At 47.3% G+C, this 26566-nt stretch overlaps 1 protein-coding gene across 3 annotated transcripts; it reads right to left on the bottom strand.

Annotated features, from left to right (window-relative positions):
- On the bottom strand, positions 1-26566 carry GNL3L (G protein nucleolar 3 like). Of its 3 annotated transcripts, none has more exons than XM_029240134.1 (16): positions 26458-26566; positions 24150-24219; positions 17192-17232; positions 16249-16356; positions 15394-15510; positions 14572-14655; positions 13904-14039; positions 12876-12979; positions 11009-11153; positions 8888-8975; positions 8227-8401; positions 7998-8140; positions 7553-7689; positions 5650-5777; positions 1924-2143; positions 1-309 (listed from the first exon to the last, which is right to left on the bottom strand). In XM_029240134.1, exons 2-16 carry the CDS (start codon positions 24166-24168, stop codon positions 227-229), a joined length of 1728 nt encoding a protein of 575 aa, XP_029095967.1. In that variant the 5' UTR covers positions 24169-24219; positions 26458-26566; the 3' UTR covers positions 1-226. The 3 variants fall into 3 exon arrangements, with proteins under 3 accessions (XP_029095967.1, XP_029095968.1, XP_029095969.1); XM_029240135.1 differs by having other exon boundaries at positions 26385-26548; XM_029240136.1 differs by lacking the exons at positions 17192-17232; positions 26458-26566 and having other exon boundaries at positions 24150-24193.

Genomic DNA, 26566 nt, shown 5'->3' with positions numbered 1-26566 from the left:
TCTGCTGATAATTTTTTTTTAATTTCTTTTGAAAACAGAGTACAGATTAAATAAGGGTATTGGGTTTGTCAGTTTCAGACACTTGGGACTTTTTTTTCCTGGAGAATGGAGGGAAGGGGGGTTGGGGGAAGGGGCTCTTTTAATTTCAGGGAGAAGCAAACCATTTCATCTGTTATTTCCACTGGAACTGATGCTTGGAGTGGGGGAAGAAGGTGAGATCAGTGGATCAGTCACCAGCACTGTCATCAGCATTGCCAGAGAGGTCAAGGGCGGACATCATGGAATCAGACAGCTTGCTGGCGAGTTTATCTGCAGATGGAGAAAAATGGGCAGTCACTTGGTGGCTGGCTTGCCAACAGGAGGCCTGCAGGAGCTAGCCTACATTTACCTTGGTCTGCACCAAACTCCCAAACTGGCTCCCTAACCGCCCCCTCCCCACCCAACACTAAACAAAACAACTGGTGAGCTAATGGCAGCCACTGCTCAGCCTCACAGGAAGACCCATTTGTCTACCTATGAAATGATCACCCCAAAATAGCTTGTATCTCAGAGTGTCAGAGTACTGAGCTTCAAGTATTTTTCTCTTCCTAGTATCAAAACAGCTGTTTTCTTTTACTGTGTTGAACTTATTAGCACTCTGCCATGACCCTCAAAGCTCTCACGGCAAAGGAGCAGGATGGCAGTAGGGGCTTTGAGCCTGAATGCTCACCTCCATCCTCCAGCCACACCCTATTGTTCCTCAGGATGCCCCTCAGACATCACCTCCTTCTGGAAGCCTTCTCTTATCATCCCTACCCCACCACGACCTCCAGGCTGGGTTAGGTTCCCGCACTGTGCTTTCTATGTCTTCACAGTGATCACTTTGTGTTGCCAATGTCTGTTTTCTCGTCTCCTCCCCACTCCCCAATAAGACCAGCAGTTCAAGGGCAATTCATCTCTGTATTCCCAGGACTCAGCGTGGAATCAGGCCAAGAGCGAATGGTTATGAACATAGTCTAGTTCAAAGAACAGGGCTCATGGGATCAGTCAAATCTAGGTTTGCATTTTGGCCCCATCAAATACCTTGAGTGTGTCACTTAATGTCTCTGGGCCCCAGTTTCCTCACTTACCAAATGAGAATAAGACTTTTGCAATGAGTTAGTGAAAATTAGTATAGCATGAAGACCTAAATGGACCAGCCATATAGCAGACCACCATCGAAATGAAGGGAGAAGTTCTTTTGTGAATTGATGGGGAAATATCTATAATATATATTGAGTGGAAAAATGATGTGGCAAAACTATATGTTCAGGAGACTAGCCTCTGTCTACAAAAAGAGAACAAAGAATATACAGATATTTGCCTGTGTACCTATCTCAGGAATGAGATACAAGAAATTAACTGGTTGCCTCTGGAGGGACGCCTGGAAGACTGCGGGATTGGAAGGAGACATTTTATTGTATATTCTTTTGTACCCTTTGGATTTTGAGTATATCGCCTATTGATAAAGTAAACATATATAGCCTGAAAGCTTCTTAACACATAGAAAGCAGGTGATAAATAAATGGTGGGTATTTGATACATAAAACTAGGCCAGTGGTTCTCCAAGTGTGGTTACCAGAGGAGCAACATCACCACTAACTGGCAACCAGTTAGAAACACAAATTCTCAGCGCCCTGCCACCCACCCACCCAAGGTCCAACTACTCAATTAGAAACTCTGGGGGTGGGTCCCAGAAACCTGTGTTTTAATAAGCCCTCCAGGCAATTCTAATACAAGATAAAGTTTGAGAACCACTGTGCTAGCAGGTAAGCCTCCTAACCCCTCCCTGCCCCCTAACCCTGGCCTGGGGCTGGACACATGGAGATGCTCATTCAGGAGCCCCTAATTAAGGCCTCAGGTAGGTTCTTTTTGGAGCACAGGGGGGTGGTCAGGTGCCCCTACCTGTACGCTTCTGGATCTTCTTCTTATTCTTCAGGGCAGATGCCAGAGCCTGGCCCTGCTGCAGGGGGTCTGTCTCCATGATCCTCTGTAGCATCGGGCGGCGGTCCACTGGGCAGACATCCACTGAGCTGTTGTTCCTGGGGTGAAGGTCCACATTGCGCTTAGCCCACCCCACCTGATGACGGTTTGGATTGGTGCAATACCCAGTGAGATCTCCAATCTGGGGAAAGAAAGGACAACAGTGAGGTCTGGGTCCCCAGAGTACCTCCAAAGACTTCTGCAGAGGAGGCAGGGATAGGCTTGCATAAGAACAGGAGCCTTGGAGCCACACAGAACTAATAAGCTTCAAGTCTGGCTCTACCACAGACTAGCAGGTGCTTAGTTATCCTTTCAGCCACAATTTGCTCATCTGTCAAATAAGGGTGGACAGTAGGTAGCTTGCATGGCTTTTACAAGAATAAAATGAAAAAGCAGAATTACTTGTCAATGACAATTTGTATTCAATGATTCTTTGTTCAAGTGACCCTTCAAGGTCTTACTCAATTTAACAAATATGTTCTGACACCTATTTTGTGCCTAGCTCTGTATGGGGAAATGGAGAAATGGCTCGGATGCAGTCCCACCTTCGGGAAGCAACCAGGCTAAAGAGGAAAAAACCCAACCACACCTCAAGTTAGAATGTAGTAAGTGCCCACCAAAGAAATGCAGCATAAGTGACAGACGCTGAGGGGATGGTGGTGGTCAACATGCTTCTGCTGATGGAAGGGTCATTCCTTACTGAACACTGGAAAAGCAGAGAGCATACCTGGGCACCCAAAAGGGTGTCTATTTGGCTGTAATAGAATGTACATGTGGTCAGTAAAAGGTAATATTGACAGGAAGCTCACTATGTGCCACGTACCTTTCTAAGCATACACATATATGTGTGTTATACATATACATACATATGTATATGTATACATGTAGTCACACACACCTGTGTATTAACTCATTTAATCCTTGAAACAATGTCTTTGACAAACAAGGCACGTAAGGTCACACAGCTAGTAAGCAGTAGAATAAATGAGAACCCAAGCAGTCAGGATTCTGTATGTATGACTACCTGCTACACTACAGTGGGTAAAAGGCAAGGCTACCACACTGTACAACTATGGGGTTGCGGGGGTGGGAGGGGGCACCATTCACAACATAGCACTCCTAAATGGAGTTGTGCAATTGAGTGGCCCTACTCAGGGCCCTGAACCTGAGCCTAGAATTTGCAGTATGGAGTAGGGAACTACTGCTGGTCCTTGAGGAAAAATGGTATGTTCTGGGGCTTATGGGCTCAGTGAGAAATATCAGGGGATGGCCTTAAACTCACAACTTTAAACTGATTTTCCTGTAAGCACTGGGGGGACTTTCGAAACTATGTGAAGATGGGAATGGTGTGATTCCTACCACTGCCCCAATGCAGGCCTCATCATCTCTTACAGAGCTCAGGCAACAGTTTCCTTCCTGGACTTCTTACCTCCACTCTGGCTCCTTTCTTTCCAACTTGATTTTTACCCCAGCCACTGGAGTGGTAGTTCTAATACATAAACTTGACCATGTTGCTTCCCTGCTTAAGAAACCCTTCCAGATATTATATAGCCATCAAAAATGAAGGACAGAGGATTTCCCTGGTGGTCCAGTGGTTGAGAATCCGCCTTCCAATGCAGGGGACATGGGTTCGATCCCTGGTCGGGGAACTGAGATCTCACATGCCGCGGGGCAACTAAGCCCACGTGCCACAACTACTGAGCCCCCGCATGCCACAACTAGAGAGAAGCCCTCGTGCTGCAACGAAGAACCCACATACCACAGTGAGGATCCCATGTGCCACAACTAAGACCTGATGCAGCCAAATAAATAATTTTCTTTTTTAAAAATGAAGGACTGTTCTTTAAGTAATCATGTGGAACAATCTACAAGATGAATTTGTAAGTGAAATAAGCAATGTGCAGAACAATAAAAACAGCATACGACTATTTGAATTGAAATAGATCTGTTGGGACTTCCCTGGCGGCTCAGTGTTTAAGAATCCGCCTACCAATGCAGGGGGCATGGGTTCGAGCCCTGGTCCGGGAAGATCCCACATGCTGCGGAGCAACTAAGCCTGTGTGCCACAACTACTGAGCCTGCGCTCTACAGCCCGTAAGCCACAACTACTGAAGCCTGCACACTTAGAGCCCGTGCTCCACAACAAGAGAAGCCACTACAGTGAGAAGCCCATGTACCGCAACGAAGAGTAGCCCTCACTCACCACAACTAGAGAAAGCCCATGCACAGCAATGAAGACCCAACACAGACATAAATTAATAAATAAAATTTTTTAAAAAAGCATTGAAATAGATCTGTTATCTGCTTTTATATATATGTGTGTATAAAGATGGAGTAGCTCTGAAAGGACACTCAGGAGGGGGCAGGGTGGCTGGGAGAGAGAAGCAGGAGAGAGATTTACTTTTACTGTATACCCTTTACCTTTCCTTTTTTTTTGGCCACTCCACACAGCTTGTGGGATCTTAGTTCCCGGACCAGAGATTGAACCCAGGCCCTCAGCAGTGAAAGCGTGGAGTCCTAACCACTGGACCGCCAGGGAATATCCTACCTTTTCAATTTTATACCATGTACCTAATCAAAAAAATATCTTAAATAAACAAAATGGGAAAAAAATTTTAAACCCTTTGCCTCCCCTCCCCCACAAAACATAAACAACTTTCAGTGTTTACCTATTACCCATGGTTTAAAGTCAAACTCAAGGCCTTCAATGATCTGACACCAGATTCATCTTTCCCCGCCTCTACCCTCACTCCAGCCACCTCAGACCACTAGTGATTTCTGCAAAATAACACGCTCTCACCCTTTTGGGTCTTGGCACGCGCACAGGCTGAGCCCCTGACCACAGGTTGCTGCCCCCCTTGCCCAGAGAATTCCTCAACCTTCAAGACGTGGCACAAGCATCAAGGCCTCCTGGAATACTTCCCTGACCCACAAGTAGTATAGGTTAGTTAGGGCCCTTAGATCCATGCTTTCCCAACCTCTGCCCCAACCCCAGCCTGTGTGTCTCCCATCACAGTGTAGATATCTGTGGTTGAAACCACTAAACTGTGACCTCTTGAAGGGCAGCGATGGGGGACTGGCAGACGTAGAGGCTGAAAAAGCCTCCAGAGATCATAGCAGAGCATATCTACTTGATCCTAGGGAGCCATGAAAGGGCAGGTGACCTTTGGGACCTGCCATATGGAACAAATGTCCAGGTGGGAGACAACTGGAAGGTTAGGCTAGGGTTACAGGAATGGTAGGAATAGAAAGAGGCCAAGAGCATCTCTTAAGATTTAGGAAGGAGAAGCCACAGACTTGGTGACTGACTGTATATAGGATCCAGGATACTAGTTAGAAGGAAGGAAGAATCAGGGTTGCCCAGGTTTGTAACTTGAAGAAGCGGGTGGATAGACAGGGATCCTGTTCTCTAGGCTAGAGCTGGGCTGGGAAAGCTACTTGAGAAAGCATGCCTCCTCCTTGGACCTGCCATTGCTTGGCAAAGGATGCACCCTGCCTAGCACCCAGGGAGCCCACAGGGTATGAATGAACAACCCGCATCTCCCCAGTATTATAGGCGGACCTTGTGGGAGCCAGGTGGAAGGGACTGACCATTTCCCAGAGCCCGGGGTAGAGGAGAGTGTTGCCATGAAGAAAGAGAACAGGTACCTTATACACCGTGGTTTTATTTTCCATGGCATCTGCTATTTTCACCATAGGAGAATGGAGCCACTTGATCTCCATTTCGAGCGGGTCCATGTCACCCAACAGCTCATCAGGTTCTCCAGTGGCCAAGCCTTTAACACAATAAATACCACTGTAAGGGCCCTGGCTCCTCCCTGCTACTAGCCCCCTGGTCAGGCCTCAGTGGAAAGGATATGTGGACGCTGCCCAGGGGAGCCAGGAGGGAAGGCTCTTTTATTCCTGCTGGGAGGCCACATGACAAAGGATTCAAGATGTGGGTTTTGCAGTAGGGTACTCGCCTGCTGGGAGCTGGTCTTGGAGCCTCAGCTTCCTCATCTGGAAAATGAGAATGCCACAAGCCCTATAACAAAGGGCTGCTGTGAATTACAGCAGAGGGTACCTGAAATGCACTGGCCTGAGACACTGCTCTGTAAATGGCAGCTACTGGGATTCCCTCCCCAGGACTGGGCCTCTCTCCCTCTCTCTCTGGTGCCTTGCCTAGAGCTGGCCTCCACTGCAAACCACAAATGTGTCCATTGCCCTGGGCCTCTAATACCTAATCACTCTTCAAGATTCAACACTAGGGCAACTAGGAAATTCTCACTATTAACCACTCCCTCTTCTCAATTTCCAGGACCTCAATCTTTTGCCAAAGTACATTCTCACTGCCAGAGCCCTGCTTGCCCTCACACACAGCCAGAGTCAAGCATCATCATAAAAATGTGAGCACTAATTCCTCCCAACTACCCACTTAATAGAAAAGCAAAGTTCAGAAAAAGGGCTGACTTGCCCAAAGCCACATGGGGGTAGGCAAGCCTCTTGTCCTCATTTGTAATCCAAGCACACTAAAAGGGCCAGAGAAGGAAAGCTACTGGCCCTCAAGAGAAACAGGGTAACTAGAAGCCAGGCCAGCCAAGGCTTTCTTCACTACCCCAGAGTGTCCACAGACAGGCCCAGAGATCACTGGGGACCTTTCTTGGGTGGGATAGAGAAGAAAGGAGCCATCAACCAGAGCTGCAGATGGTAGAGCATCTGAAGAGAACAAACTTCCTACAGGAGTTTCTGAAAGTCATACCTCTATACCTCAACAAATAACCATCTTAATAACAGCTAATATTTACCAAGCATGTACTATATGCCAGGCAGTGTTTTTACATATCAAATAAGTCTTCACAACTATCTTATCAGGTGGGTGCTATTGTCCCCATTTTACAGATGACATCATTGGACATGGAGAGCTTAAGAACTCTCCACACAGGTGTGTACAGCACCACACAACTAACAAAACTCAAATTTTAATCCAGGCAGTCCATTCTTTTAACCACTTAGATACTGAGTTGGGAGAATCTTCAAAACAAGGCCAGAGAGCTAGTTTGAATGCCACGTCTGCCTGTCAATGACCATGCACCATTTAGCAAATATCACCTTTGTGTGTCTCAGATGCCTCACCTGCCAATGTGGATAAAAGTAAAAATCTAGAAATGGACATGCAATGGCTGTAACAAAACCTGGACCAAAATGAGAGAAGGGGTTTTTGAGAGGAGTATCTCAGTCCACTCCAGGCCTCAAGAGATGGGGAAAGGAACCTCACACTTCGTAAATACCTCACCATGTTCCAGGTACTTTGCTGATTTTTTTCCTATCTACCAAGAGCCCACAACCAGCTGCCTCCCTACCCCACCCCACCCCCATATTCCCATGACCCAGATTACAATTCTCCACCTTGTGGGAAAAGACATTAAGGTTAAAGCTAGTTAAACAGTTTTCCCCAAGTCAGAGTAGAGCCAGAGCAGGGGGAGGTCAAATGTAGGACCTGTTGTCAGGTCTGTGTGGCTCTACTAGGGCAGGACCAGGTGCCAGGCAGGCCAAGCTACTCGCCCTTACTTACATTCCATGGTGTCCTCATTGGCCTGCTCAGTATCCTCAATGTCGAAGACCTCAGTCATCTCCTTAACGATCTCAGCACTGAGATGGGCAGGCAGAGTGTGGGTGGAGGGTGGGAGTGTATAGAAGCTGATCTTCCCGCTGAATTGGGAGGTGGGAAGAAATTGGTGATCTCATTAAGACAACAAATGACCAATCAAAAAGAGAATGAGTTCTCAGGTCAGAAACAGTGAGGGTCAACTAGAAAACCCAGACAGTTGCTTCTGAACAAGAGGTTGAGCTGCTGGATAATCACTGGGCATAAGTTGCCAAGCAGGATGTGACCTGGTGCCTTGGACTTCCCTACCCAAGAAGTTAGGCTGCCCCGCCGCTGCAGTGAACACAGATGATCCCCTTCGTGGAGCCTGACTCCCAGCAGGCTTCACCCTTACGCCTAGCCCCCTCCTCACCTCACCCAGTCAGCCAGGACAGCTTTGGCTGCCTGCTCCTGACTGTATATGCCCCCCTTCTTCTTCTTCCCCAAGCGGTGGGCCACTGCAGTCAGAAAGTGCTCAGTGGTCTGGAACCCAGAGACACCGTAATAGCTGGAAATCTGGTGAAGAGAGGAAGAAGAAAAATCATGAGGAAGAACGAAGGGCCCTTGGAGCAGGGGAGGGCATAAGCAAGAGGCCCGCGTACCTCCTCCAGGTTGCAGCGCTGAAGAATGGTCTCCACTGGGGTCACAGGATCCACCAGCTTCTGCACATGAATGCAGTTGCACAGGATGGTGCCCACCTCCGAGTTGGGTCCTGGGACAATGCCCGGGGCATCCAGCAGCCTGATGAATTTGTCCAGGTAGACCTCCTGCATGAACCTGGGGTGGGAGAGGGGAGATATGAGGACACAGGGCGGTGATAAGCCCAGATGTGCCTGGCATCCTCTAGGCTCCAAGCACCCAGTTGAGAGAAGGGGTGGGACAGATGGCACACAGGTGAAGGCGGAGAGATATGGGGTCTGATTCTAGTCTAGCCTCCACCACCGGGGACTGAGCTGCAGGACCACAGGCAAGCTTCTGACTCTCTGAGCCTGTTGCTTCACCGAGGAAGTGGAGCTGCTTATTCAGAGCCCAATCTTGCATGGTGTCGGGGAGGCTTCAAGGAGCTAAGTGGGGGAAACACCCCGCTGGGTGCCTGACCCACAGCCAGGGTGTGCCAGGTAAATGAGGGCTATTAGTGAGACTCCCATGTCCAGGGAAGAATCAAAGGCTGGTCCAAGATAAGGGACAGGGGCTGAAGGCGTGGGAGTTGGGGGAATGGTAGGGTGAAGGATCTGTGAAGTGGGGGAGCAGGCAGGTGCTTACTTGGTGACCCCAGGAACGGCTCCCACACTGCACGCACGGCTGCGCTTCAGGCTATTGATCAGGCTGCTCTTCCCAACATTGGGAAGGCCTACAAAGGAGCAGCAGATGGCTCAGGGCAGGAAGGGTCCTCAAGAATATCTGGGACAGCCTGTGTGTGGGAGGCCCAGGCAGGGGCAGTGTGACCAGGCCATGGGGGAGCCAAAAACAGAGCCTGGCCTCCTGCCTTCCCATCCAAGGCCCTGACCAACCCCCTCCATGGTCTTTCTACCCCTCTCCTCCATATGTGAGCAACCTGGCTAGACGTGTCCCTCTCTCTCGATGTGGCACTCACCTCCTACCTACAAACAGCCTGGGAAAGACGCTCAATGCAAGGCCTCTGTGACAAAATCCAGTGGAGGGTGGACACTGGGAAATGTTGTAAGACAGAATCATCCATCCTGGTATATAATTCACCTGGCAGGGGGTGGGGGGAGCTCATCTCCAGATGTCAGTCTCTGGGCAGCTTTCTGCCTGTGGTGCGTGTTTTTTTTGTTTGGGCATCTGTGAGCACCTCTCAGCCTATGGATGTCCTTGTCTATTTCTTCCTCACTGGGTCTCTCATTCCCACCATTCTCTTTCTCTGTGTGCTAGAACTTACACATGTACTGCCCCCTCACAGATGTGCCTGTGTATATATCCCTCATGTATAGAAGTCTCGTATATCTTCTGTCTCTTGGTTGTTCTCATTCTAAATACCACTGCTTTTCCTATTTCTGTCTTTCTCACTCCATCTTTTTCTCTGTCATATCTTTCTTTGTCTGTGTATCTCTGTGTATCTAAGCACCTCTTTCTCTGCCGGTTTGTCTCACTGTATCTCATTCTGGCCATTGTCCTTTCTCTCTAATTCTCCCCACCCCACCAATTCTACCTCTTTGTAATTCCCTTTATGTCAACTCCTCTCAGCTCTTTCTGTACATGTTCCTTCTCTTCATGGGCTTGTCTCTCTACATGTATGTCCTTCCGTACGTGTTCCACTGTGTCTCTTTTTCTCTGTGCCTCCCTAATGCCCTCTGTATCTCTATTTGTCTATATATACATATATATCCGTCTCATCATAGACGTGTATCTGTCTCTGTGACTCTGGGGTGTGACTATGTCTGAGGGTCGAGTGTATCCGGGCACGTGTCTCTCCGTGGCTCTATTTCATTGGGGAAGGGAAGCGGAGTTGGGTGAGTGTATGGGAAGAGCTTGGTCTGCATGTATTTTGCCTCTGGGTCTGTACATGTCTCCATACATGTGGATGTGTACATGTGTTTGTGGATCTGTATGTGTGCATAGGTCTGGGGGTGCATTCCTCTGTGTCTGCATCTTTGTTCCTGCCTCTATGTGTATCTCCCTCTGAATCTCTCTCTATCCCTGTGTTTGACTCACTCATTCTTTCCTTGGGTATGCATGTCTGCCTCTCTACTTACATGGGAGGGTCTCTAGCCCTCTTATGTTTCTCTGCAAGTCTCTGTGCACACTTCTTTGTGATCATATCTCCCTCTCTCTGCATGCCTCTGTCATTCACATCTGTCTTCCCTTTCCACTCCCCACCAATCCCACCATTTGGCTTCCCAAATCTTCTGTCTTTATTCAGGTATGCAAATCTATACCTTTTTCTCAGTGTCCACCTTCACTTCCTCTCCCTGCGGGTCTATCTCTGCCTCTCTCAATTTCCCTGTTCCCTTCCCACCAGCCTTCCCTCAGTACCCTGGGTTCCAGGTTTGAGCCTCAGCTCTGCCTTGTCTCACCCAGGGCTGAGTCCTACAAGTCCCTTTCCCTCCTCTGAGCCCCAGTGTTCTTATCTATGAAAGGGAGGTGTTCACCCCTCCCTCCCACAGCTCTGGTAGAATGAGATGGGGCCAACTCCAAGCCTGGCCCCGCACTTTTGGTTCATGGTTCTAACACTCAAACCATGGTGGTGATCCTGAGTATGCCTTCCCACGTCCACCTATCCAAATTACAAATCACAAGACCCTTCCTGAACAGTTCCTCTCCTCCCCCCACAAAAGTAACATGAAGTTCCCAGAATCCTTTGCCCCAATGAAGCCCCTGCACAAGGAAGAAGCCTGGGTCCCATGACCTCCCCCAAGGCCTTACCCACAACGCCCACACGGATATGGGTGCGCACTTCACCCAGGCGGCAATAGTTCCCCAGAACCCTCATGAGATTTTCAGCTCCAAAGCAGGCTTTGCTTTTCAGCAGTGACTCAGAGGCTTGATCCACTGGCACACTGCAGCGATTCTGGAAAATGAGGGGTATTATAGAAGAGGCATCAGGTGGGAGATGTGGTCTCAGCTCAGATTTCCAACTTTCAGGGCCGCCTCCCCGTGATCACTGAGACCCCCAGCCTGAAGCAGAGGGCTTCTCACATAGGCCTTGAATACCTGCCATTTCCGTGCTTCCACAAGGCCTATTTTTCCACTGTCTTTGCACCTCCAGTCTTCTCTGTCCCTGCCTGTCTCTTGCCTCCCTCAGCAGGGGCAGGATAGCATCCTTGCCTCTAGGCAGGCCAGGTTTGAGTTCAGCTCTGCCTCTCACAGGCGTGTGCCTGGCAAATTCTGATTTCATTCTCTGGGCCTCAGTGAACCTCGCCTACACAGTGCGGACGTTTGCCTCCCTGTCTGTGGAGAGAAGAGATGGTGCCTGGCCCACATAAAGTCTACCTTCCCTTGATTCCTCACACAGGTCAAGGTCATTTCGGCCTCCATCTCCTTACTCCTGATTCTACCTCCTCTGCCTACAATGCCCTTTCGGCTCTTCTTCTGTCCTTACTTACCTACCACAGTACTTCAAAATAGGAATTGACTTAAATATCTATTAATAAGAAACAGATTAAGGAACTATATCCTTGAAGTGGAACACAAATGAAAGAAAACTGTTAAAAAAGGATGCTTATCACATTTTTGCCATGAAAAAGGCCAAAAAATTATAAAGGAGATATCATGTTTCTCCCAGATGAACAAAGATTTAAATGTTTAATGATATCAAATGTTGGCAAGGGTGTAGGGAAATAAGCCCTCTCACACATCCCATTAGTGGGAAGATAAAGTGGTACAGCCAGTGAGGGGTGGGGGTGGAGGAGGTGGGGTGCTGGGGAGCAATTTGTCAGTGACTAGGAAAATGCAAAATGCAAAAAGCCTATGACCCAGCCACTCTACCTCTCAGTGCCCAACCTACACAAACACTTGCCCACTAGCCAAGACGTGTAAGAGTACATGTTGTAGTACTGGTTATAATGATAAAAAAAATTGGAAACTAATTTTATTTAGCATCAAAAAGGTAGAACTCTATAGAAAGATCTTCAAGAAAAAAAAAACAAAATGCAGGATGACATATATGATACTCGTAATCACTATTTTCTCTTTATAAACACATCCACATATAATATAAAGCACAGAAAAATATCTGGAAGGATACACACCAAACTAACAATGGTGGTTACTTCTGGGTATGGATAAAAGAGATTGGAATTAGAGGTACCAGCGTAAGGATATTCAAGCTTCCATCTATACAGTTGACCCTTGAACAACACGGGTTTGAACAGCACAGGTCCATTTATACGCAAATTTTTCACTAGTAAATACTATAGTACTACATGATTTGCAGTTGGTTGAATCTGCAGATACAGAACTGCAGATATGAAGGGCCAACTATAAGTTATACACAGATTTCCCATTGTGCAGAAGGTGGATGCCCCTAACCCCTGTTTAGTTCAAGGGTCAACTGTAATTGTTTTTATTTTTTCTACTTTATTTTTTTAAATAAATAAGTTTTATACCTGGTGCAAAATTGAAAAAACAAATGTCCCCCAGGACCCAGTTTCTCTCCACCAAAGCAACAAATGTTTCTGTATACTTTAATATCTTACATTGAAAACACATTTCTATGTTAATAATATAATTAGAAAACAGTGTAGCCCCAGGCTACCCTGAAAGAGGCTAGATGTCCCTGGCCCCAGCTTACCAGGTTTTTGACCTGATGCTGGGTGCTGGCCTTGAAAGCCACAATTGGCAGCTCATTCCGAAGGTATTCCAGCCACTTCTCCACAACCTCCTTGGGGACCAGGTCTGGGGAAAATAGGAACAGAGAGGACTGGAAAGGAGAACATCACCTCGATGGCTCACTCCAAAGATGCAGCCACTCACATCCAAGACTTGGCCCACCTCCTGCCAACAGATATCTCCCTAGCACTGACAGTCCCTGTCCAGTCCCCAGGTTAGAGTTAGAAAGGACAGTCTAGTCTAGGGGACCAGTTGGCCCTCCCTGAGGAGGCCTCTGTTTCCTCAAAGAGAATGGGTAAACAGCTGTATGGTCCTAGATGCCTTCCTTCCAGACCAGGGGGCCCAGGGTACCAGAGCCCTCCCAAAGACAGTGCTTCCCACCCCTCCCTGGATCATTCTGGGTTGGGCCAAATGTCAGGAATAACCTTGACAAAAATGGCTACCATTTATGAAGAACTGAACATGTATGTACCAAGCACTTTATCATTAATTCTCCAACAATCCTGTGAGATTGGGACAATCACAGCCCATTTTACACCTAGAGAAACAGAAGCTCTCAGGTGACATGACTTGTCCAAGATCCCAGAGAAAACAGACAGCAAAACTGGGATGAGACCCAGACCTGAGTGACTCGTGAGCCGATGTGCTCTTCTGCCCCAGTGTCCGGGTTCCAGCTTGGGAGAAAAGAGGAACTCTCCAGGGTTGGCCAGTCACAGATAAAGCTCAAAATGGCAAAAACAGGGGACTGAAAGGCAGACAGGCTTTAACTCCATTCCCAACTTCTGCTGTACTGTGTGTGTGGTGTGTGTGTGTTTAGACAAGTGACTTCACCTCTCAAATCCCTGGCTTTAAAAACTCGAACAAGAATTCCTACTTTGCACAACTGTTATGGATACCACTGAGTTGCTGGGTGTCAGGGTCTGGTCCAAGCTAGTTTTTCAACAAGTCCTGGTCCCTGCCTTGCCTTACCCAATACTGCCCAATACCCACCAATCTTGTTCAAGACCAGGACCAGCTTCTTGTTGCCTTCTGCCCGCAGGACAGTCTCCTCCATTTGGAAGCAGCGGCAGCCCAATGGGTCCCTGGCATCCAGGACTTCTAGAATCACATCAGAGTATTCCACCACCTGCAGGGCAGGGAATGAGGGATGAAGGCAGGGAAAGAACTGGGTAGCAATCAACAGGCCCATGAAAGAAGAGGTCTCCATCTTAGGAAAAACAGAAGCAGAGAGGAGACAGGACTGGATTGATGCCCTCCCTAAAGGGCCTTAAGAAATGCGCCCCTGGGACTTCCCTGGTGGTGCAGTGGTTAAGAATCTGCCTGCCAATGCAGGGGACACGGGTTCGAGCCCTGGTCCAGGAAGATCCCACATGCCGCGGAGCAACTAAGCCTGAGCGCCACAACTACTGAGCCTGCACTCTAGAGCCCACAAGCCACAACTACTGAGCCCGTGTGCCACAACTACTGAAGCCCACATGCCTAGAGCCTGTGCTCTGCAATAAGAGAAGCCACCACAATGAGAAGCCCACGCACTGCAACCAAGAGCAGTCCCCGCTCGCTACAACTAGAGAAAGCCCACGCACAGCAACAAAGACCCAACGCAGTCAAAAAATAAATAAATGAATAAAAATTTAAAAAAAAGAAATGGGTCTCCATACCTTACGGAACTCCTTGTAATAAGCCTTCCTTGTGGCCTCATCATCCAACTGAGGAAACATATTTAATTCCTCCAAAACTTCCTCCTAAAGGGAAAAAAAGACAATGGTCCAGAGGGGGAAAGAGAGTGAGAGCTGTCTTTGGCAACCATGGGAGGCTGGGAGAGCCATGTGAGTCCCAGCCCACCAAAGAGCAGCTTGTATCAGCCAACAAAGCCAGGAACTAGAAGAAGAAAGGATAGACCCACATGGTCCACGTGTGTGCCTATCTGTAAGTGTGTGTTAGAGCACCAGCTAGAGGCCTGGGATTGCACCTGAGTGTATAAGGGAGGAATGTAAGAGGGAGGTATAAGTGAGAAAAACAATCTATGGGGAATGTGGGATGGAGGAAGCAAAATGTGTACTTTATATTAGAAAAGGAACTTTAAGTTGGAAAGTATATATTCTGTGAGATGAGACTATATGCCAGAAAGGCAGTAAGGAGTACTAGAAAGAAGACTCTTCTCTTAACTTTCCCCTCACGTTCTCACTCCTTCCCTCCCCCGTCCCCTAGTCCAACGCCTCCCCACTCCCAGACCCCAGTCTTTGGGTTCCAGCTTGGGAGAAAGGACCTAACCAGGGTTGTCCAGTCACAGATAAGGCTCTTCACCTCCCTCTCACCCTCCCTCCATGTCCCTACTGTTTCCTGTCCTCTCTGAACTGATTCTCTACTCCCCCTCCAACAATCTCACACCCTTCCTCTTTCCTTTTCACAGATCAATGGCAAAAGATGCTTTTGAGCAAACCCACACCAGTCCTACCCAGGGGCAAAGACTGCTCTCTTACCTTGCGCTCAAACTCCTCCTGGCGTCGCAGGACATCCTGACAATAGCTTTCAATGGTCCTGCGTCGGTGTCTCTCTTGCTCCCGGGCAGCCTGCTGCTTCTCCCTCATCTCCTCAACCTAACAAGTGAACGCACACCAGGGCTGTAGCTGACTAGGTCTGCAGTCTAAGGGAGGGATGGAAGACCAAGAGTAACAGGGAGCAGGTGACAGAGGGAGAAAACAGTGTGACATGGCACAGGTGGGAGGAGCAGGGATACAGGAAGGGAGAAGATATGACAGCAAGAGATAAGGGGTTTGAGAGAAAGAAAAAGACAAAGAGATGAAGGAAGGGAAAGTATGGCAGACACTAATACAAGGAAGGTATGTGAAGCTGAGAGAGAATGTGTTCTAAGTAGCGGGAAGCACTTAAGACCAGAGAGGAAAAGAAAACAAGGTCCTGGGATGCTCCATCATTTACAGAGCAGCAAAAGAGACAGCAGAAAAGAAAGGACATCCAGGAGAGTGAGATGACAGGAAAGCCAAAGTGAGAGTGTTTCAAAAAAAAAATCATGGTCTCAAATGCTGAGAATTTGAATAACATGAGGGAAGAAAGTTATCCATGAGTCTGATATCAGAGAACATGCTGGTGAGGCTGGCAGGGGTCATTCCAGTGGAGCAATGAGAACATAAACCAGACAGCCATGGACTGGGAGGTGAGCAAATGGAGACACTAAATCAAGTATCAAGGCAACCGCCCTCTCTTCCCCTTTCCACAAACAGCCTCAACAACCCTAACAGTTCTGGCCTTTGCCTTTCAACATTTCTGTAGACCTGGCAGTCAAGCCAGGCCCTCTCTCTCCAAGGGAAAGGGCTTACCCTCTTCTTCTTTAATTCAGCCTCCCGATTGGCATGATCATTGGAGTGAACAAACTGGGGAGCGGAGGCCACTTTGGTGGCTGCTTTCTTCCCATTCTGCTTTGCAGGCTGGTCACCACACAACAGGGAAAAAATGAACAGACTTAATGAACTCAAGGAAATCACCCTTCCCAGCGGGTGTTAAAGCTGCTCAGAAGTGTAGTTGTTGGGGGAAAGAGGAGAGAAGCAAACAAAAGGGGCTCTGTCCCCAGAGGTCTGCCCATCTGACTAGAAAAAGACCCTTCTTCCCCTAGCCAGGCAGGGACGTGCAGCCCTTGGAACAACAGTAACAGCATCACCTAGGCACTTGTTAGAAATACCAATTATCAGATGCCAAGACAGACCTACCAAATCAGAAACGCAAGGGTACAGCCCAGCAATCTGTGTTTTAACCAGCCCTCCAGGTGATTCTGGAGGGCTAGTTAAAAGTTTGAGAACCGCTGCTCTGACCCAAGTCCTACTTGTCCACAACTTTCCCAGCAGGACCAGGAGATCCAGGAGCTGGGGCCGAAGACTGTTTGAACCTCCCTCCTCTCCATGAGCAACAGGGACTTGGGAATTAGACAGACTCAAGTCCTAGCTGTGCTACCTTGAACCTAAGAACTTTCTCACTGAGGCTCAGTTTCTTCATCTAAAAAATAGGATGATGACAATCCCTAACCAAGGTAAACCAAGCACAAAGCAGTACATGGCTTGTGGTGGGAACTTAATAAATGCTGCTGCTTCTCTGCTGAAGCCACCCAGAGAGGGAGGGAAAGCCAGATCTACTGATTCCAATGCAGTGCTCTGTTTGGAGTCACCCAATATCTACCTGGTTTTGTGGGCCTCTTCTAGGGTGGGTAACCTGTTCCTGACCTTGTCGCCAACAATGGGTATACCTTACCTGAGCATGGAACCAACTTACCTTCTTGCAGCCTTTGGAACTTTTACCTGGCTTTTTATTTTCTAAAGAAAGAAAAAAAAGCCATCATCCACCTACCCAACATTTGTTGAACCTTAATGGAGGTCAGGCCACACTGGGAACCTAAGGAAGCCTCAGACACCATGTCTGTCTAGGCGCACAAGACAGACACGGAGCTGGCAGCAACAGTGTCAGAGGAGGTACTGGATATAAATGTTCGGGGTATTCAGTGCAAACTGGAACAATTCTTAAGGGAATCCTGTGAAGAGAGCAACTTGAAGGTGCGCTTCTGACTCCTTTCTCTCTTCCAACTTCTAGCTGGGGCAGCTCAACAATTTTGGCACCAGGCTGAGGTGGGGGGCTGGTAGCATGGGAAAGTGATCTGAGGGTTAGGGTTAGAGTTAGGGACCCTGGTTAGTCTCTGGTTAGGGACTCTGAGGAGTCCCAGCCAGCTAAGCCAGAGTAGATGCCCTCAGCACATGGGGAGAGAACTCTCCCTTCCTGCTGACCCTGCTCATGTCATTGCCTCCAAAGGGAATTGCGCTACACAGCTAAACTGCAACCTCCCTTTGATTTAAGGAGGAGAGAGTTCACCTTCTACAATCACGCCTTAACAAAGCCCAGCAACTTAAGGGGCCTCTTCCCACTTCAATGAGGAGTCCCGTCTGTCATCTCCTTCACAGCTGGCCTCTCAGAAAGAATGGCTTCCCTTAATTCTCACCATTTGCAAGGGGGCTAAAGGAATTCTTACAGGGGGAGGTTCTGGAAGGTCAGGATATACGCTACAAACAAATATAGGAGCAGCTTGAGATTATCAGAGAACAGGCTCCCCAATCACACTAGGTGGTTCACGCCAAAGCAGAGTTAATGTAGGAAACAGAGGAGTTAAATACTACTGCAGGACCTCCCTGGTGGCACAGTGGTTAAGAATCTGCCTGCCAACGCAGGGGACACAGGTTCGAGCCCTGGTCTGGGAAGATCCCACATGCTGCAGAGCAACTGAGGCCGTGTGCCACAACTACTAAGCCTGTGCCCTAGAGTCCATGCTCTGCAACAAGAAGCCACTGCAATGAGAAGCCCGCACACCACAACGAAGAGTAGCCCCCACTTGCTTCAACCAGAGAGTAGCCCCCACTTGCCGCAACCAGAGAAAAGCCCATGCGAGGCAACAAAGACGCAACACGGCCAAAAAAAATTTTTTTTTAATAAATTAATTAAATAAATAAATACTACTGCAAGTTCTTAAAGAGATTCAAGAAGATACTTCAAATGAACTGTGTGAGAAAAAGATTCCCAAAATTTGATATTGAATAAAAATTCAATCGATGTAGTGAAAAACAGAACAGACATCACTAATAACCAAATTAATAAGCTAGAAGGCCAAGGGAAGAGCTTGCTTAAAACAGGACAAAAATCCAAAGAAAAGTAAAAACAGGGGCTTCCCTGGTGGCGCAGTGGTTGGGAGTCCTCCTGCCGGTGTGGGGTACTCGGGTTCGGGCCCTGGTCCGGGAGGATCCCACATGCCCCGGAGCGGCTGAGCCCACGAGCCACAACTGCTGGGCCCGCACACCACAACTTAAAAAAAAAAAAAATGTAAAAACAGAAAATGGAGAATGGACTCAGGAGAGCTAGTATCTAAATTAACAGGAGTTCCAGAAAGAGAAAAGATACAAATGGAGAAGCAATTATTTTTTAAAATAATAGATGAAAGTTTCCCAAGTTGAAAACAGGACTGAGGCTTCAGACTAGAAAGGCGCATGGAGCATCAAGATTAACAAAAAAGACATATGCCCTAGGCATACACTGATGAAATTTCTGAACTCCAAGGATAAAGAGAAAATCTTGTAAACTTCCAAATAGAAGGCATTCCCAACAAATGTGAGAGAAGCAGACAGCCTTCTCAAATCCACAACTCTGAACACTTAAGACAGAAGAATAACCATTACAAAGTACTGAGACAAGGGACCGTGTTCCAAGTTAAATTCCTGTAACTGATCAATATTTCACTCTTACATGAAGGTAAAAGACAGACATGTGCAAAGATTACCACCTGTGTTCCCTTTCTGGTAAAACTACTTGAGGGAGTATACCAGCAAAAATAAGTATAAAATCATGCTAAAGGTCTCACTTTGGAAGAGTAGGGCAAAAATAGTTATTTAACTTTGGTAAAGTGATAGAAAAATTTAGTTATGCTTGATATAAATATGAATGCAATTACCAATGTAATTTTAAGTCCTGGTGGAGGATTTTTTTACCTTGTTAAACTTTTTAAAAGTAATAAGGGAATAAGAAGAAACAAACAAAAAATATAAAATAAGATGGTAAAAATCAGACCAAACATATTAGTTATCATAATGAATGTGAATGGGCCGAATTTCCCCATAACAAAAAAAAAATCAGATCCCAAGTCTCCTTTTCTTCCAAAGTACTCATGTTGCAATGAAAAGAATGTGAGGTTTGGAAGGAACCAGGTCTGGCCATTTTACTCAACAATTTCCATCGGCCTAACTTCCCTGGAAAATGAGGGCCTGCACTGGATACAGGCACACGATGAAAGAAAATACATCACTTAAAGTGGCGAAAAACATCTGCTTCAGAGAGGAGAAGGAGTGGGGAGGAGAAGCGAGGAAGAGGGTAGGGGTGCAGTCACCACTCACAACACTGCAACACCCAGGAGCCGCTGTTACTGTTTTTTAATAGCTTCAGAGAGAAAACAGTTACCATTTTTTAGCCAGCCATACCTAGGTTCCTGTTCTGGCTCAATAACTACCTAGCTATATGACCTTGAAGAATTTCCTTAAATCTCTCTGACCACCAATATCTCCATCCACCAACTCTCATATCAATACTCAAAGGTGGATCTCTCCATTCATCCATCATCTCCCATACTCTCACCCCACTACATCCCTGTATCCACAGCCTGGCAGTGACTCTACCCCCATCCTCCATCTACCCCTGCATCCGACTTCCCACTATGCCCCCTGAAACTCCCGCTTAGGAGATCAGCACTCCCTTAATTCTTCCATCTTTTCTTGGGAACAATTCCTCAACCTCCTGCCTTAATAGAGACTCAGCTCTCCCCTGAGGACACTGCTTCACCTGCAGGCTTGAAAGGTGGCTATTAGTTTATATTAACATGAATACCTTGGAGTCAGTAGGTGCAGGAGGTATCTTGCAGACTCACCACTGCCAAACCAATTTCTCCCTCTTGTTAAAAAAGAGGGGGGAGGGGGGAATCCTGCTTTTTTTTGAGACTGCTGCTATGCCTGTCACCTATGAGTCACTTTTCCTCTTTTACTGAAGCACCTAGCTCATAGCTTTTTTTTTTCTTAATTATATTTTTTTAATTTTTGGCTGCATTGGGTCTTCGTTGCTGCACATGGGCTTTCTCTAGTTGCGGCGAGCGGAGGCTACTCTTCACTGTGGTGCACAGGCTTCTCATTGCGGTGGCTCCTCTTGTTGCAGAATACAGGCTCTAGGTGCACAGGCTTCAGTAGTTGCAGCATGTGGGCTCAGCAGTTGGGGCACGCAGGCCCTAGAGTGCACAGGCTTCGGTAGTTGTGGCACGCGGGCTCTAGAGTGCAGGCTCAGTAGTTGTGGTGCACGGGTTTAGTTGCTCCGCGGCATGTGGGAATCTTCCCGGACCAGGGATTGAACCCGTGTCCCCTGCACTGGCAGGCAGATTCTTAACCACTGCGCCACCAGGGAAGTCCATAGCTTTACTTTCAACTGAACTCCTGCCATCATCAACCTGGGCAACTTTGGTGATCACTGGGCCCCTTCCAACGCTCAGGTTTCCCACTTCCTTGACATCCCCATTCCATGTAGCCACCTGCCCACGCATTGCTATGGTGACATCTATGATCATCATCTATAACTGCTTGTACTTCAGAAAGCAATCTCAGACACCCCTCTCAACTATCTTCAAGCACATTTGTTCAACCTCCTAGAGACTTCCAAAACACTGGCGCCACTCGGTTCTTTATTCAACGGCCACCCTATTTCCCTCCCTGTGCAGCTTACATTCCAGTCTGTCATTACGATGGATTACATACCTGTGCCACCAATCATTGATGGCTGTAAATCTTTTAAATGATAAAACATACCCTCCTTTTTAATAGCCATTCAAAAATGTACAACAGTTGAAACTGTATGTGAACACTCTTTCTAGGGCTTCTCAATAACCTTCCCAGATTTCATCATTATCATTACCATTTGGGTCCAAGGTATCTCTAGCCCAGGGTGCAGGGAGCTGCACCATGAAGCACCTCCCCCATCTTCCGCTGCAATCATCCTAGTTAGTCTGATCAAGACTTCAGTTGCAATTTAACAGTGAAAGTCTTTGTTTTGTGTGCACATGTAAAGTTTTTCTATTTAATTTAATGTTCACCATTTTCCCACTAATGCAGATATGTATGATTGTTCTTTAACAGGTAATACAGTCAGATGGTTCCAAAGTAAAACCATGTCAGATGTAGAAAACAAACTTATGGTCACCAGTGGAGAAAGGGGGGGAGATAAACTGGGAGATTGGGACTGACATATACACACTACTATATATAAAATAGATAACTAATAACGACCTACTGTATAGCATAGAGAACTCTACTCAATACTCTGTAATGGCCTATGTTGGAAAAGAATCTAAAAAAGAGTGGATATATGTATAACTGATCTACTTTGCTGTACACCTGAAAGTAACACAACATTGTAAATCAACTATACTCCAATAAAAATTATGAAAAATAAATAAAAATAAAACCATGTATTCTGAGAGATCTCCCTCCCACACTTGTCCCTAGCCACTGCAGTCCCCTCACCACAAGAAACCACTTTATTAGTTTGTGATGCATCATTCAGTTTCTTTATGCAAATACAAACATATATTCTTATTTCCCTCCATTTTCTCCCAGGGAAGGTAACATACTATGTACTCCTGTCAGCAACTTGCTTTTTTCACTTAACAAATCCTGGAGATCTTTCCATCTAATAGTTTTTCCATATAATAGTCTTTCCATATACTACTTCCTCATTTTTTTAAACTGCCAGGGTTCCTTTGTATGCATACACTCTATTTCACCAGGTAATTATTGTTTTTCATCACTATTAATAATTCTATTACCAATAAAAATTAGTTAAAAAATAATAATTCTATTATCTTGTATTTGATATTCTTAAATAGAGTATAACTAATTTTGTTCACTTTTCTTGTGTTACGTGAAAAAAATGATTATTTGCTTTTGGTATTAACATAACCAAAGTCTGATTCTCGATGAAATTTTTATGATTATATAAAGTAAGTGAATTTTTTTTTCACCAAGCCCTACATAGGCAGGGCCACAATTCACACAGAATACAAGGCCACTGGGTTGCACAATTCTCATCCAGTCTATCCAGTGTGCTATCCAAATGTTATCATTTTCTGCTTGGGCCATAGCAGGATAAAGGCAGGGAAGCACAGAACCAGACCTGTCCTACTGCCTTTGCCTTCCCTCTTATAAGGAAGAGTCCATGCATCACATTTGTCTTCTCCCTCTAGGCTGTAAGCATCATGGTGGGAGGAGGGGGGGATTGAGTTAGCACTACTAATTGAGACATTCTAGTGCCTGGCATACAGTAAGTGCCAAATAGCTATGCCTGGTCATGCTGGGCCCTTGGGACACAAAGATGAACCAGATGTCAGTGAGAAGTTAACAGTGTTGTGAAAGAGACAGACCCAATCATAGAGTCAACAGCCCTGGTTCCTGTGGGTACACAGACAAGTAGAAACCAAGGGAGGAGGTTAACAGGAGGGATTCCCAGAGGAAATGATGTATAAGTTGAAATCTGAAAAACAAGCAAGAGTTATCCCATTAAAGGATGAGAAGGAAAGGGAAAGAGTCCTGAAGGCAGAAAGAACAGCAATTTATCCACACTGTCTGTTTCATAGGTAAGAAAAATCCAAAGCTCAAGAGAGATCAGACAATAATTCAGTGGCAGACAGTGTATGCATCCTCTGAGGGGCTAAACTCCAAAGAGAAATGAAGGCTGAATCTTTAAAGCTAATACTTACAGAGCACTTACTATGTGCCAGGCACTGTTCTAAGTGTTCTACCTATTTTAATTCATTAAATCCTCACAACAACACTGGTAGGCAAATACTATTACGTTATTAAGTAGGAACTATTTTTACCTCTTCCCCCACTAGACTGAAGGTAAGTAACTTGCCCAAGGCCACACAAGTAATAAGTGGAAGAGCTGAGATTCAAACTCAGGTTGGCTCCAGAGTCCATGCTTTTAACCACTACTACAATCTATGATACCAACTTAAAGGTACAACTTATAAAGAAAAATGCTAGGCTGTGTTGGGGTTATAGGCAGTGTAATATGGTATTTACTGCTATTCACCTGCAGTCTCTTTGTCAAGTCACTTAACCTTGCTGAGCCTCAGTTTCCTTATCTGTAAAATGGGTATGGGGGATAAGGGGAGCTGTACCTCAAAAGGAAGTTGGGAAGACAACAATAATACCATACGTAAAAGACAGACTGGGGCTTCCCTGGTGGCGCAGGGGTTGAGAGTCTGCCTGCCGATGCAGGGGACACGGGTTCGTGCCCCGGTCCGGGAAGATCCCACATGCTGCGGAGTGGCTGGGCCCGTGAGCCATGGCCGCTGAGCCTGTGCGTCCGGACAATTTTTTTTTTCTTTCTTTTTGCGGTACGCGGGCCTCTCGCTGTTGTGGCCTCTCCCGTTGCGGAGCACAGGCTCCGGACGCGCAGGCTCAGCGGCCATGGCTCACGGGCCCAGCCGCTCCACAGCATGTGGGATCTTCCCGGACCGGGGCACGAACCCGTGTCCCCTGCATGGACAGGCGGACTCTCAACCACTGCGCCACCAGGGAAGCCCCATTCTGGGCAATTTTTAAAAATACTATGAATATTCATTAAAGCTTAGGATTGGGAAGAAGTGGTAAAAGAAACTCACTGTGTCTAAGTTTCACCATGATGACTAGCTTGAAAGCAGGTAGATTCAAATCTGCAGGCTTTTTTTTTTCCTGTTGGAATGAGAGAAGAACCAATTTGAAGACAGAGAGAGGAACCACAATGCTATAAGCCCCTTCTGAGCCCCCTGAAGGCAAAATAAAATGTTAAAGAACATGATAAGGAAGCCCTAACAATTAGAGGAATCTGAGAGAAGGGGTTATACTGGAGCTGGCACCTGGTATGGCTGAGTATAATTAATTATAATAATAATATTACAGGGAAGGTAGTGTCACACTACCCAAAGGGAAATTAGGTCTAAACCTCTCTTCCTGGGTGGAGTCAGTGCCTCAATGCATCAGATATAGGATACCCCAGGTAAGGGACTAGAACTAAACCTCTCTAAGGGGAGAGTGGTATGCAAGGACAATGTGTTTCTACAAAGGGTATTAACTGCACCTCTTTTCCCCAAATAGGGGGTTCTCATTTACCCTGGAAGTGGGAGGAAAAGACATATCCCAGGAATCTACCCTGGGGAAAAGGGACCTCAGAATAGGGCTTTTTATCTGTATGTCTATGTGGACTGAGGTCAGTGCAAAATCTTGGGGGAGGGGGGAAAAATGTGCACCTGTATGTATGGCTGGGGTCTGTTCCTTGGTGACAGGGGGGAGGAGGGCAGGATGCCTTTTGTCACTCTACTCCAGGATACAGAGGAACTAGATAAACCGGCACAGTGGCTGTGTGCATCTCCGCTGCATGGGAGAGGAGCACAAGTCTGTACATCTGTAAGTTGTGCAGGGACCGGGGCTGGGGGGTACTTTGAATCACTTTATCCTAGGGAGGGCCATAAGATGGGACTGATATACCGATCTCCACTACAAGGTGACATTAGTGCCATGCTAACAAAGGGGGGAATTATGCAGCTTTGCGTGAATGGGGTCTGCACCTTGCCTACAGTGGGTTACTCTAGCCCCTTCCATGGGAGATGGGATGGGGCACGATCTGTTTATCTCGTGTACGGGTTGAAGTCAGCAGCGTGTTAATATTGAAGGAAAAGGACCTCTGGTTCTCTGCACGGGGGAGGGGGGAATGCAGCTATACATTCAATGGAACGGCCCTTACAGTAGGTGGGGGGGGGGTTCCTGTGGGGTTTTTTCCTGGATAGGGAGAAAAAGATCTGAGCTCCTCTACCTCGGATAAGGGGGTAGCCCATATGCACGCACTATGGGGTGATCAGTGATGTCACTGCTTCTCAACATTGGAGGGCACCTCTCTGCTCCCTTGGGGTCTCTCCTTTCCTACAGTTGGTGATTCTAAATCCTTGGGGAAGGGGGGAGAGGAGGGATGATCTGTGTCTACCTAAAAAAGAGAATAAATCTGAGCCCTTCTTCCCCGGGGACCCCAGGAGAGGCAGTTCTGACTGTCTCTTCGTGGGTTAAGGTCTGCTGTTGTTTGCTGCAGGGCATTTTTGGTGGGTCAAGCCTTTACAAATTCAGTATGCCAGCACCTGGGGAGGAGATGGTGAGATCTGATTTTCCATAATGGGGACTCGCTCTAGCCTAGAAGGGGTAAATCTGCGTGCTTCTCTGTGGGATGAGACTTGTGCCTCCAAACACATAGGGAGGGGTGGTCTACTGCCTCTGCAGGAGCGGGGGCGGGACATCGGTCAATTAGTTACACGGGGGCGAGGTAGGGAGGTCTCTAGGTCTTGACGCTAAGGGAAGGAGGCTCACTCCTCTGTATATTAAAATTTCGGAGCTCCTCTATTCTGGTGGTCAGGCGGGGGGGGGGCGGGTAAATACATCAAAGCCTCTGCCTAAGGGAAAAGGTGCGCGCTGAGGCGGATCTGTGTGCCTTAGCGCCAGTAGAAATCTGCGCCGTTCAGCCTCGTGAGGAGGGAGATGTGTCTCTTTACGGGTGGGGTCGATGTCGCCACACCTTCGGGGTGTCCACGCCTGTCTACACCGGGAAAATACGGAATGGAACCTCACTACCCTAAAAGGAGGAGGGCACTCGACGCTTCTCCACACAAGTGGGGTCTGTAACTCTCCATACAGTGTGTCCAGGGGTCTATACCTGTCCAGATGAGGTGCGTCCGTGCCCCTCTACCCCGCAAGAATGTGTTTGGGCGCATGTCCACAGGCGAGCAATCCCTGCCTTTCATCCGGGCCCTTCTACCCTGGAAGGAACCTGACTCTTCACCTCTCTATTCCAGGGCAGAGGGCGCCACGGGTTTCACCTGAAATAGTTGATCCTTTCCGCGCGGCCGGCTGGGTGAGCGCTCACCACGAAAAAAGAGAGTCGTGTCTTACCTCCACTTCCGGCGGAGATCTGAGAAGAGAAGACAGTACAACACTGTCAGCCCACAGACTGCGCTCGCGGCATTAGACTTCGACTTCCGGATCCCAGCCTCGCTGTGAG

Source organism: Monodon monoceros, unplaced genomic scaffold (assembly GCF_005190385.1).
Source record: "Monodon monoceros isolate NGI ecotype Baffin Bay Population unplaced genomic scaffold, NGI_Narwhal_1 Super_Scaffold_22, whole genome shotgun sequence".
Lineage (NCBI taxonomy): Eukaryota > Metazoa > Chordata > Mammalia > Artiodactyla > Monodontidae > Monodon > Monodon monoceros.
This window is presented reverse-complemented; position numbering and strand designations above follow the sequence as displayed.